General features: G+C 37.6%; 1 protein-coding gene across 1 annotated transcript; it reads left to right on the top strand.

Annotated features, from left to right (window-relative positions):
• On the top strand, positions 369 to 3,271 carry LOC18772635 (BTB/POZ domain-containing protein At3g49900). The gene is made up of 4 exons (XM_020565547.1): positions 369 to 592; positions 674 to 743; positions 1,586 to 2,098; positions 2,314 to 3,271. The coding sequence occupies exons 1-4, from the start codon at positions 456 to 458 to the stop codon at positions 3,085 to 3,087; spliced, it is 1,494 nt and encodes a 497-aa protein (XP_020421136.1). The 5' UTR covers positions 369 to 455; the 3' UTR covers positions 3,088 to 3,271.

Raw genomic sequence — 12,993 nt, 5'->3', positions numbered from 1 at the left:
GGGAAACTTTCTTTCACCACATGCCATGCCCATGCCCCAATAAGCCAGTCTTTCTGTAGAAGGAAAGCCCTCAAGAATTTCCTAGTGATATAGAGCAATTTAAAAGGGTGTCCAAATCAGATATTTCTTAAATCAAACGTTCCTACCAAAACAGAATTTCGGTCTGAAACCGTACTACATACCGAACATTTTAATTTTTTATTTATTTATAAAAATGCATTGAAGGAAAAGGAATGAATATTTGGCATGCATTTATGAGTGATCACATGCACGCCATAAATGTTCAATTCTAACGAAGCAGCAGGGAATTCTTCACCCTTTCAAAAAAAAAAGGGTAAAAACCCTAATGGCATTTAAAGCTGCATCAATAAAAAACGGGTTCAAAAATCAAAACTGTGTTTCTCAAGGAGAGAGAGAGAGAGAGAGAGAGAGAGGAAAGAGTAGCTAAAGGCAATATGAGGGGTTGGAGGAACTTGGGGGTTGTTGAGACCATCTATGAGGAAGAAGACTATGAGTTCTCCTCCGCCTCTCCTTCTCTCTCCCCAGCCCTCTCTTCTCCTTGCACTCCTCTGCATTCTAGAGTAGAATCATGGTATTTCATCTCTCTTCTTTTCCTTTATTTACATATTTTCAAAATCTAGTTTTTATATATATAGTTTTGTGTTTTTCTTAGGTCTCGGGCAACAGGGCACAAAGCAGAAGTATTGATTCGAGTTCAGGGAAAATGTTTCCACCTACACAAGGTTTGTCAATTATAAGTTTGATACTTCTTCTTTTGATCTTGTGTGCCTTTTGTAATTTTTTTTACATGGGTTTTTTTTTTTGTATTTTGAGAGATGGATAAAAGAGGAAAAGAATTTGGCAGCCATTTGAGAGAGAACGATGAAATTATGTTTATATTGGGTGGGATATTTGGTACATTGTCCTCCTGCTAGGTTGAACAATTAGAATCTGAAATTGGGATGTTTGGCCTATTTGGTTTGTTAAAATTGGGAAATTTCAGTGCAAAAGTTAAAGTACTTTGGTTATATTCGTTGGGATCGAAATCTTGACCTAAAAACTATAGTCATTGTGGGGTAGAGTGGCGAGAGATAAGCCTCCATTGATTTTATGTGATTTATAGACATGAATATCGAAGCTGCTTTATATATTAATCTTGCAAAAACTGTTTGAAATTTTATAAAAAAATCAAACTGCTTCCTAAAGAAGAACAAAGTACCGAAAGAGGAGTTTTGATACCTTTATGTGGTTGTTGTATCTTATAGGATTCCGACTCTCTACATTTGCGAAATGCGGGTAAATGCATAGTCTCTAAATGTAGAGAACTCGGATTTGTATGCATATATATATATATATATAAAATAAACATTTTCTTAAGAACTTTCAATTCATTATAGTTGAAATGGTTTAATTAACAGGCAGGTCGATTTAATAATACGAGTGAATTTAAAATAATAATAGTATGTCAATGTTTTTGTTTGGTTTTCATGTCTTGTCCATTTGAATTTAGAAACGTATAAAATGCTACTTATTTTGCATTCAATGACATCCATAAATGCTTTTCTCATTTTCTGTTCATTCATAGGATGCCCTGACATCAAGAAGCACATATTTAAAACGTCAACTAACCGATTTCGTATCGGACTTCGCGCTGCCTCTAAACATTTCGGCCGAAACGTTCACTCTCGTGGCCGAATTCTGTTACGGAGCCCACCTCGTCATAACGCTGTTAAACCTCGCTGCTCTAAGGACAGCAGCGGAATTGCTTGAGATGACGGAGAGTAACTGTGACGGGGATGACAACTTGCTCCACTTAACGGACACCTACTTCCGTCAAGTAGTTGCCGTTAATAGAGATTACGCATCGGTTGTCTTCCGTTCGTGCCTATCCTTGCTTCCCGAAGCAGAAACGGCGGCGTTTCTTGTGAGTGGGTGCATTGAGGCTTTCGCTCTGTCAAATGACGGTGACGGCGGTGCTGATTGGTTGAACGAGGTTATAACGGTGCGTCCCGAGGACTTTCAAATAGTCGCCGAGGCCATTCAGCGCAGTTTTGGGAACCACGACGTCGTTTATAAGCTCGCAGATCTTTATATCGTGGTAAGGCAATCAAGTGTCATTAGCCTCTGTCAATAGTTTATTATTTAATTTTTTTTATATAATTAAAATTTTGTACGTTATTCTTGTTTATAGGACAATTTTTCATTAGACATGTACTCTTATTTTCTTTTTCCTTTTTGATTATTTATGTTTTAATATATTCAAGATGAAAAGAAACAAATTAAAGTTATTTTATATGATTCTTTTCTTCACAGAGATACAATGAAAAAATTACAGAGGACGAGAAAACTCAAATATGCAGCTCCATTGACTGTAGCAAGCTCTCACCACAAGTCCTCCTGGATGCAGTCCAAAACCCCATAATGCCCCTACGGTTCATAGTCCGAGCGATGTTGATTGAGCAGCTCAACACTCGCCGTACCATTATCTCCGCAGCAGCAGCAGCAGTAGCAGCTGATCACACCCAAATCCAACCTCATGATCATCATGACAACAAAAAATCAATAGAGCCGACCGGCGAGGCCACGACTCTAGGCTCTCTCCTCCAACGCGACACAATGATCCGCCAATCCGCGCAGCTGAGGGCCACAATGGCGGCCACGAGCTCGAGGATACAGAGCTTGGAGGAGGAGCTCAATGGCATGAAGAAGCTGTTGGATGAATGTCACGAGAAGAAAGAAAATAGTATATTATTAGAGGACGGACGTAGGTCTGCGAGCTTTCATTATGGCACTCACGAGAATAGCAATAAGATAACAAAGGGTGACAAAGCATCTGCTTCTTCGGCTAGTTTTCGGATTCTTTCTGGTAAAGGATCAACAGAGAGAAGTGAAGGGACTAGCAATTGGTCTTCTTCTTGTAAGGGGACACCGAGGTCGACGAAGAAAATCAGCGAGAGGTTGATAAATGGATTGAAGAAGGCGTTTAGGGTTTCGGGTTCTGCTAAAGAGGCTGCCTCCAAGGACAAGATCATAAGGTATGGAGGAGATATTGGCTATAATAAAGATGAAGCTATTGTGATCCAATAGGGTTTAGGATCCGGTAAATTACCTATCATTTTTCGTAGCTGATCACGGAGAAATTATTGTATAATACGTGACTACTTTTCCTCTCGGGAATTTTTATTGATACTTTTAGGATTTTTATTGTATGATACATGATACTTTTCCTCTCGGGGTTTTAGGTCCTTTTGAAGCTCAATTTATATGCATATCTCTTCTTGAGCCTTACCATTTTCTAAATTTTTTCCTTTCGAATGGTCTTTCTGGACTTGTCCTTAATATCTGCTCATTTCCCTTGGATTAGCATTTCCTATTTACACACTATTGAAGGAAATGTGTGAACCTCCCAACATAATTTCACCATAATTAATTAAATAATGAGGTTTTATTATTTTAGGTTCGATCTATTCGAGACAAAGTGTATCTTAATTACAATTTCTTGCTTCAAGGGAACACCCTTTGATTCCATAATAAAGAAACATAATGTGTGTCTTTGGTTTTGCGGCTGTCCCTAAGTCGAACTTCAAGGTGCCTACGTATCCTTTGCGGGAATCATGCCACTCGTAGTTCAAACAATCGCAATGAATAAATGACTCATTGTAAAAGGGGAAATTTGATTTGAATTGTATTGAGGAGTGTTTGAGTGAATCTAGCTGAATAAACTAGGGATTTGATATGGAATTGTGTTTGAGATGGTTGCACCTAGATTGAATCTCTAGATTGCCTACGTACCCTTTCGAAGGGATCAAACCAACGTAGTTCGGAATTGATTTGTGTGGAGATAGAAATTTGATTTGGGGGAATTTGGTTGATGTAACCAGTGATTCAAATTTGGTTGCGGTTGCGTCTATTGAGATGCTAGACTGCCTACGTATCCTTAATGAGATCAAATCAGCGTAGTTCCAAAATTTGGAAATTAATAGGTAAGTGTGGCCCAATAAATTGGAATTTGTGTCTTTGAGACGATTTGAAGATTTTCATAGGTATATGACCTATGAGAAAAATTAGAAATTAATGGGTAAGTGTGGCCCAATAATTTAGAATTTGTGTCTTTGAGACAATTTGGGGATTTTCATAAGTAGATGACCTATGGAAAAAATTGAAAATTAATGAGTAAGTGTGGCCCACTAATTGAGAATTTGTGTTTGAGATATTTGAATTTAATCTCATTGGAATTTTCATGGGTAGATAACCCATGAGAAAAATTGAAAATTAATGGGTGTGTAGCCCACTAATTGAGAATTTGTGTTCGAGAGATTTGAATTAATCTCAATGAAATTTGCATGGGTAGATGACTCATGTGAAAAATTGGATAGTTTTATACCATTCTTCTTTTTGTCAATGTCCAAGAAAAATAATGTGCAATTTTGATGAGCCCACAAAATTTCTACAATTGACATTTGGGAAAGTGTTTGAATGAATTTGGTTAGGGTAAACCAGGGATTCAAATTGGATTGCGGTTGCATCTAGTGGGATGATAGACTGCCTACGTACCCTTGACGGAATCAAACCGACGTAGTTCCAAATTGATTTGTGTGAAGGTGGATATTTGATTTGTAGGAATTTGGTTGATGTAACTAGTGATTCAAATTTGATTGCGGTTGCGTCTGCGTCTATTGAGATGCTAGACTGCCTACGTACCCTTAATGTGATCAAACCAATGTAGTTCGAAATTGATTTGTGTGGAGATTTGATTGGTGAGAATTTGGTTGCGGTTGCGTCTATTGGGATGCTAGACTGCATACGTACCCTTGATGGGATCAAACTGGCATAGTTCTAAAATTTGAAAATTAATGAGTAAGTGTGGCCCACTAATTGAGAATTGTGTCTTTGAGACAGTTTGGAGATGTTCATAGGTAGATGACCTATGGGAAAAATTGGAAATTAATGGGTAAGTATGGTCCAATAATTTAGAATTTGTGTTTGAGAGATTTGATTTTAATCTCATTGAAATTTTCATGGGTAGATGACCCATGAGGAAAATTGAGAATTAATGGATGAATGTAGCCCACTAATTGAGAGTTTGTGTTTTGAGATTCAAATTTAATCTCATTGGAATTTTCATGGGTAGATGACCCATGAGAAAATTGGATGGTTTTGTACTATTTTTTTTATTGTCAATGTCCAAGAAAAATAATGAGTAATTTTGATTATTCCATTAATTTTTCCTAAAATTGACAATTGCACTTGGGAAAGTGTTTTTGGCGAAATTGGTTAGGATAAACCAAGGATTTAAATTTGATTGCGGTTGCGTCTATTGGGATGTTAACTGCCTACGTACCCTTGACGGGATCAAACCGACGTAGTTCCAAATTGATTGTTTAATTTGCGTGGTTTTGTACCACTTGAGATTTGGTGTGATTTTGTACCACTTGGGTCTTCATTGGGAATTAATGGGGCTTTTCTTATTTGAGCCGATTGATCCATAATTTGAGAATTCAGGACTTTGTCCCAATTATTCACCAATTGGATTTTTAATGGACAAAACCGTTGGGCCTGAGACAAGCCCGTTGTATTTGAGACTGTCGAGTCTTGGAATATTGCCTTGAGACCGCCAGGCCATGAAAGAGGTGTACATTGTGCCAGTTAATTTTCGGTTAATGCCTTTCCTTTCTCCAGCTGGTTCCTTCATAGCTTGGTGCTAGAAATAGATGTCTTTTAATTTGATCAAGACACCCAAGGACAAAAATTCTTCGCCCAGTGAAGTATGGATAGGCCATATTGTTCCTTGTTGAATTTGAAGACAAGAGGCACAAAGAGAACGGGCCCTTTTCCGAATAGGATTAGACCCCAAAAAGATGTGCCTCCTCTTATTTTAGCTTTTGCTGACTTTTCTTTCTTCTTCGTGATGGCTATCTTATTATTATTATTATTATTTTTTGTTTGTTGCTGCTATATGCAGCACCAAGCCAGGCCTTCGATGCTTTTTTTTTTTGTCCATTGCATGCACCAAGCCCGTGCAAAGAAAGCCAAAACGAAGACAAACAAACGTGCTATTCATTTTTTTTTTTCCTTAGGCCATAAACGAAAGGACATGTGGCTTTCCCTTTCCTTTTTCTTTTTTTTCTTTTTTTTCCATATTTTCTTTTGCCTGTGTCTTTCTTATTTCAAACCAGCGGCCCAAACAAAAAATGGCGTACAACCACTTTTCCTTTCCTTTGTTGTTGTTGTTTTTGACTTTTTTCTTTTTCTTTTTGTGGCCTCCTTTTTTTCTCTTCTCTGCTGCTCATTTTTTTGTTTTGTTGGTGTTGAGGCCCAAAAAAGTTCATAGTTGGGCCTAAATAAATTTTCGGCCCAAATACGGTAATTTATTAAGAAAAGTCACATATCAGAGTACATGAAGGCCAGTCATATACAAGTCACAACCCACGTGTCATGCTAAATAAATAATTTGTCATGTCAGGAACTGGGGTAAGGTTATAAAATACAAGCCCATGCTAAAATAAGCACCGTGTCCCTCTCTTAGGACAATAAAATTAGAGCGTGCCAAGCAACATGCCACGCCAAAGAGGAAATTATTGTTTCACGCGCAACCACGCTACAAGCCTAAATGGACCCAAGCCACTCAAATTCCCGGGACTTGCTCGAGTAGATTGTGGTATGGATGGTAATAAGTTGTCATGAGGCCAATTGATGGGTCAAGAAATGGAGGTCCCGGGTTGTTTGGGAGCCTCAGAACCCAAGGCCTTTTCTTAGGCCCAAATATGTGTGTAAGCACGAAGGAGAAAAATAGACAATTACCTAAGCCAAAATAGCCCATTACCTCAGCCCAAAATGGTCCATTAAATTAACCGATATAGCCCAATACTTGATGAGATTACCCCATTTATTTGGTAAGTTGACTTGCTATCTTAGAAGGCCCATACAATTACAAATGAGAAGCAGCAAAAGCCTCAGCCCCTTGCTGAAAAAACTGAAGCCACGAAGGGAGCAAGATGTCTACATATGCAAAGTTGTTGGAAGGCTCCAGCACATGGGAAGGAACAAGTTCCAAGCACAAACATCCGAAAAACCAAGGAAAATTAGCGCTCAAGCTACCAGGAGGAGAGGCACCCTTCGAACCAGCATGTATATCCATTTGCTTTCCTTGATCAGATCTAGCCATGGAAGGAGGGATGAAGGAAAGAACCACTAAAACAGCTGCGGGAAAGGGCCTTGAGCTCCCCAAAATTCCTGATTTTGTGCAAATAGACTGAGAAAATTTCACCAAGATGGGAAAAGTCAAGGGAGGAGAGGAGAAAAGAATGGAGAGATTTGGCCAAATTAGATAGAAACCATTAGGGTTTCTTGGAAAATATCAGCTTCTAGCGGCTATAAAAGAGGGCCCTTCTACCCAACAAGCATCAACCACATCCAGAGAGCAAGCTTCCTCTCTTACTCCTAAAACCCAGTAATTTTGTGCTCAGCCCATCATTTTCCCTTAGTTTTCTCTCTTGGCAAACTGTTCTAACACTTGACAGAGTCTCTGTCAAGCTGTCGGAAAAACACTCAAGTCACCATTTTCTCTTTGTTTCCTTCTCTCAGCTAAAACCTCTGATAATCCTTTCCTTCTTTTCCTTAGAGCCCCTGTTTTTCATGGGAACTCACAGCTCTTTCCCTTTAAGGCTAAACTCATGACAATTTTGCTCTCATGCCACAAGCCTCTCATGCCAAGCTAAGATTCTATCTGTAAGCACTAAGAATTCATCTGTAAGCAGCCATTGTTTTGGTTGGTGAAGATGACCAGGGTGTTTCCTAAGGCTTTATTATCATTTTGAAATATTTTAGGGTCTGATCTTTGAACTCAAACACAAGGGGGAAATTTCAGCCATTTTGCTCTTTACGGCAGCCCAGCTCATTTGTAGCTGCCAGAAGAAAAAAGCCCCTACAGTTGGCATACAGACAAGCACAAGATGAGGACTTCAAGCAAGCGTGTGCTATGCATGGCTTCTCCTCCAGTCTTTTTGTATCCAAGATTTGTTTGGGGTGTAAAACCCAAAGTCTTGACTGAGGGTGAAACACCCAAACTTGTTTTAAGGATATTTGTTTTTAGGGTGAAATACTCAAGCTTCGTTTTCGGGGTGCAAAACCCAATGTTTTGATTTCAGGGTTTATTACCCAATGATGGATTGAACATCTAAGAATTTTGATTCAAGGGTTGCCACCCCACACGGATTGTCATCCATTTGATTGATTAAAGGGTTGCCACCCAAAATGGATTGATAATCCATATAATTTGGTTTATGGGTTTTAGACCCAAGTGCGGAGGTTTACTCGGCAGAGCATGGAGATTCGCTCGGCAGAGCATTATTGACTTGCGGGTTTTATACCCAAGCATGGATTGCCATCCATTTGTTTGATTATGGGTTGCCACCCATGATGGATTGATAATCCATATAATTTGGTTTATGGGTTTGATACCCAAGCTAAGAGACTTCCAGGGAGGAACTTTGTTGAAGATGCAAACATATAAAGGTGTTGAACCGAAGTGGCTCACCTTGTTTCAGAAGCTTTTTTTTTTTTTCGCAGCCTCACGACTCTGCCCTTTTTTTTCTTCAATACTGCCATGCACTCTCCTTTTTTTTTTCTTTGCAACCTCATGGCTGCCTTCCCCTTAGCTTTTGATTTCATAGTGGCTCCCATATCATTGGCTATTCTTCCATGGCTGTTTGTTTATGGGTTTGGATGCTCAAGGCATCTGTGAGAGAAATCTCACTGCCTTGCTGCCTTTAAGAACAAATAACGAAGAAATTCTATGAATTTCTTTACATCGTGCTTGTTGCTCCTTCTCTTCTCAGTGGCTCTCTCCTCCCCCCAACCTTTCGGCTCTTCTTCTTTGCCTTTGTGGCCTTGCAGGCTTTTATTTTTCTTTGAAGCCTCTCTCCAATTTTTTCACAGCCATGCTTTTTGTAGGCTAGCTATCAGAGATCACTTTTGTGGAGGACTCTTCATGCAGTAATCACTCCATCAAAACAGGAACCACCAAACTCTCTTGAGATTTTTCATTGGTTGGTCAAACTCCTATTTTTTTAAAACTCCTTTAGGATATTTTCACGTGGGATCAACCCACCTTTGAATTGCTTTATCCCTTGGCTTTGAAACTTGAAAAGCCTATTGGATCATTGGCTTTACTTTTTTTTTTTTAAACACTTATCATCTATATTAGATAAGCTTGCTGGACATGGGCTTAGACAAATGCAATCCTTTTTCTTTCCTTTTTTTTTTTGTGAATTTTTTTTGGTTCAACACACACTAATCATACTTTGGTATATATCCCAAAATATTTCTTTATGTTTTTAATGAGCCATTTCTAAATGCATCAATCTATGATTTATAAAAATGAGGAATGGGGTACGTACGGGATTTGTTTGTTTTTTTTTTCCCTTGAGAAGCCTATGTTGAATATAATGAAAGAAAACTTAGAAAGAAGGCTAATTGAGGAGCCTTGATCTCTACAACTTTACTTAAACCCTGATAGGGATTTAAGAATAGGTATTTGTAAGACAAATTCGTGTCTTAGTCTAAGTTGTGGTTTTCTAATCATATCTAGTTTAGAGGAGCTCTAATTGATCAGGAAGTATTAATCCTAATACCAATAGGATACTCAATCAAATAGTGCGTTTACATTGAGATAGGAGTATTTTAAGGATTCCTAATTCTATATGGATTAAAAACATCATATTCCTTAGCAAACAGAATCTATTCAAGTACTCCTTAATGGGTAATGGAACAAATGCTTATAAATAAGGTCCTTTCCCTATCGGCTAAAACACACTCATAACAGAAAACTCACCCCATTTAGAGATAGAGAAAAAGAGCGGAGTAGGGGAAGAAGATCCTTATTCACAATGTCCGATCAAGGTTAGTATTTGAGATTCAAAGACATGATAGAACTTACATATGGTATCAGAGCATTAGGTCTTGTTCTCTAATCTAACCCACAGATTTATAAAAAAAACTGCTGCTAAAATAAAATTTTTATAATTAGCATGAAGCATGTAGACTTTAACCAATTGCATATCTTATGTGATGGTAACCAATTGCATATCTTATGTGATCAAAGGCATCAAGAATTTTTGCTCGATCATGCTTGAAAGGCTATTGATCAAAGACTGTGAATTATTATTGCTTAAATTAAGTAAGCCACAGCTGCTTAATTGTTGCAAGAGTAATTTTTAATTGAAAGATTGATCTATACTTGCATCACAACTAGTAGCCTTTTGTGATTACTTCTATCCACAAATAGTAAGTACACAAACTGATAACAGATGTGATGGTACAATATGGATGAAGGGACTGAACAGACTAACAAGAAGACTTCTCAATCCACAGATGAGAAGTTCTACTTGTGCAGGAAGTTTGTTCAAACTTAAAATCCAGTATTTAGGAACATGTTCAAATCACAACCCACAAGTGTGAATTGATAATGTTTAAGTAAAGTTTAATGGAAGCAAGATCTGGAGATTTCTTTAGGTTTTCTTGATTATGACTATGTGCTTAGAGAAGAACCTATTCAAGAATCAACTGCAGATCTTTCTACAGCAGTGAAAACCAAAAATGCCAAGTGGGAAAAGGCTAATCGTATAAGCATGCATGATTATGCAGAGGTCAATGACATCATCTGTGAAAGGAAGCATTCCCAAATCTGAGAATACTAAACAATACTATGAAGCTATTGCACAGAGATTCAAGAAGTCTGAGAAAGCTGTCAAAAGTACCTTACTAAATCAATTGATTAATATGAGATATGATGGACAAGGATGTGTGAGAGCTCATATCATGAATATGATTGACATTGAAACTAAGTTGCAGGATTTGGAACTAAGTTCATCTTGCTTTAAATTCACTGCCTAAGGAGTTTAAGTCTCTCAAAGATACCTACATTGCTTAAAAGGAAAGCTGGATACTCGATGATCTTATCACCATATGTGTTCAACAAGAACACAATATAATAAGAGAAAGAGGTGCAAAAATGGTGAATCTGGTGCAGTCAAAGCAAAATAAGGAATATAGGAACAAAGGTATTGCTACTGGAAAAGAGAAAGAAAAGTAAAAGGATAATAACAGTCCAAATACTCTGAAACCAGTGGGATTGAAATGCTTTTTCTATAAGAAAATCAGACATATGAAGAAGGAATGTAGAAGGTATAAGAAATGGTTGGACAAATAGAAAACTAAAGGTAAAAGTGATTAAGTTTTGGTTTGCTTTGAATCTAATTTAGTTGATTTTACTGATGATTCATGGTGGTTAGACAGTGGTGCATCTATTCATGTGACTAATTCTTTGCAGGGGTTCATAAAGAGGAGGCTGCCAAGCAAGGATGAAGTGAAGGTGTTCGTAGGCAACGGAGAAAAAGTGCAAGTAGATAATATTGGAGTAGTTAGGATTAAACTAGATTCTGGTTTTGTTTTTTATTTAGAAGATGTGGTTTATGTTCCTTCAATGAGGAAGAATCTCATCTCAGTTACTAGGCTTGTAAAGTCAAAGTTCACTTTGAACTTTGATGATTTTGGTTGTTCTATTTTCAGAAATAAAAGTTCGATTAGAAAAGCAAGTATTGTGGATGGTATGTTTCGATTAAACTGCAAAGAAACTATGCAAATCAACTAAGTTCAATCCAAACCATGCGAAAAATTATCATTTAAACTGTGGCATAAGAGACTTGGACATATTTCAAAGGATTAGTTATACCACTATTGAATCATGATAATGCAGATGATATATGTACAGAATGTACAAAGGGAAAGTTGACCAACCTAAGAAAGAAAGGTGATGTAGGAAGTCAAAGTGTATTGGAATTAATCCATACAGGCATATGTGGACCATTCCCAACTCCAACTCATTAAGGGATTAACTACTTCATCACTTTTACAGATGACTACTCGAGATTTGGATATGTTTTTTCTGATAAAAGAAAAATCTAGTGCTTTGGACATGTTCAAAATTTATAAAGCTGAAGTGGAAAACCAACTAGACCTAAAGATAAAAGTTGTAAAGTCTGACAGAGGAAGGGAGTTCTATGGGAGATTCGATGAGATTAGGAGAAATCCTGGTCCTTTTGCAAGGTTTCTACAGCAAGAAGGAATCATTGCTCAATACACTAATCCAGGGACTCCACAGCAAAATGGAATTGCATATGGGAGAAACAGAACTCCAAAGGACGTGATAAGGGGCATGATGTGTTGCACAAACTTACCAATTTTTCTGTGGGGAGAAGCTTTGAAAACAGCAAATTACATACTCAATCGAGTACCAACCAAGAGTATCAACAATATCCCTTATGAAGTTTTGAATAAGAAAAACCAAGACTGAAACATTTGAAAATATGGAGCTGCAAGGCAGAGGCAAAGTTGTATAACCCTATGGAAAAGAAGCTGGATTCGAGAATTGTAAGTGGTTATTTCATAGGATATCCAGATAGAATTAAAGGATACAGATTCTATTGTCCTAAAAACACTACCAGATTTGTAGAAACTCAGAGGGGCAGTTTTTATAGAATCTGAAAGTGAGACAATCGAAGATGAAAATTTTGAGTTTGATGAAGGTATTGCAGAAACTGGGGAAACAATGCAAATTGACATTTTGGTTTTACCAAGTTTTGACTTGAATGGCAATCAAAACAACCAAGAAGGGCAAATTGATATAGACCCTATGGTAATTGAAGAAGAAACTCACAAAAATAAGGTTTTACTACCTGAAAATCAACATACAGTTCAAACACAAGAAGGCACTAATAATAAGACAAATGCAGGACTAAGAAGGTCAGAAAGACCAAAGAAATGTACTTTACATGATGATTATTATGTTTACCTTCAAGACTCAGAGCATGATGTGAATGACATTGAGGATCCTATGAACTTCAAGCAAGCAATGATGAGTGACAAAAATGAAAATTGGTGGGCTACTATGAAATCATAATTAGGTTTCATGGAAAAGAACGAAGTTTGGGAACT

Source organism: Prunus persica, chromosome G6, assembly GCF_000346465.2.
Source record: "Prunus persica cultivar Lovell chromosome G6, Prunus_persica_NCBIv2, whole genome shotgun sequence".
Lineage (NCBI taxonomy): Eukaryota > Viridiplantae > Streptophyta > Magnoliopsida > Rosales > Rosaceae > Prunus > Prunus persica.
The sequence above is the reverse complement of the archived record's forward strand: the minus strand, read 5'-3'. Positions and strand labels throughout refer to the sequence as shown.

Bases quoted from the DNA above. Each gene is read 5' to 3' on its own strand.
- LOC18772635 (XM_020565547.1), top strand. From the start codon at position 456: ATGAGGGGTTGGAGGAACTTGGGGGTTGTTGAGACCATCTATGAGGAA. The intron at 593-673 runs GTATTTCATCTC...TGTTTTTCTTAG, and splicing joins CATTCTAGAGTAGAATCATG to GTCTCGGGCAACAGGGCACA. The intron at 744-1,585 runs GTTTGTCAATTA...GTTCATTCATAG, and splicing joins AATGTTTCCACCTACACAAG to GATGCCCTGACATCAAGAAG.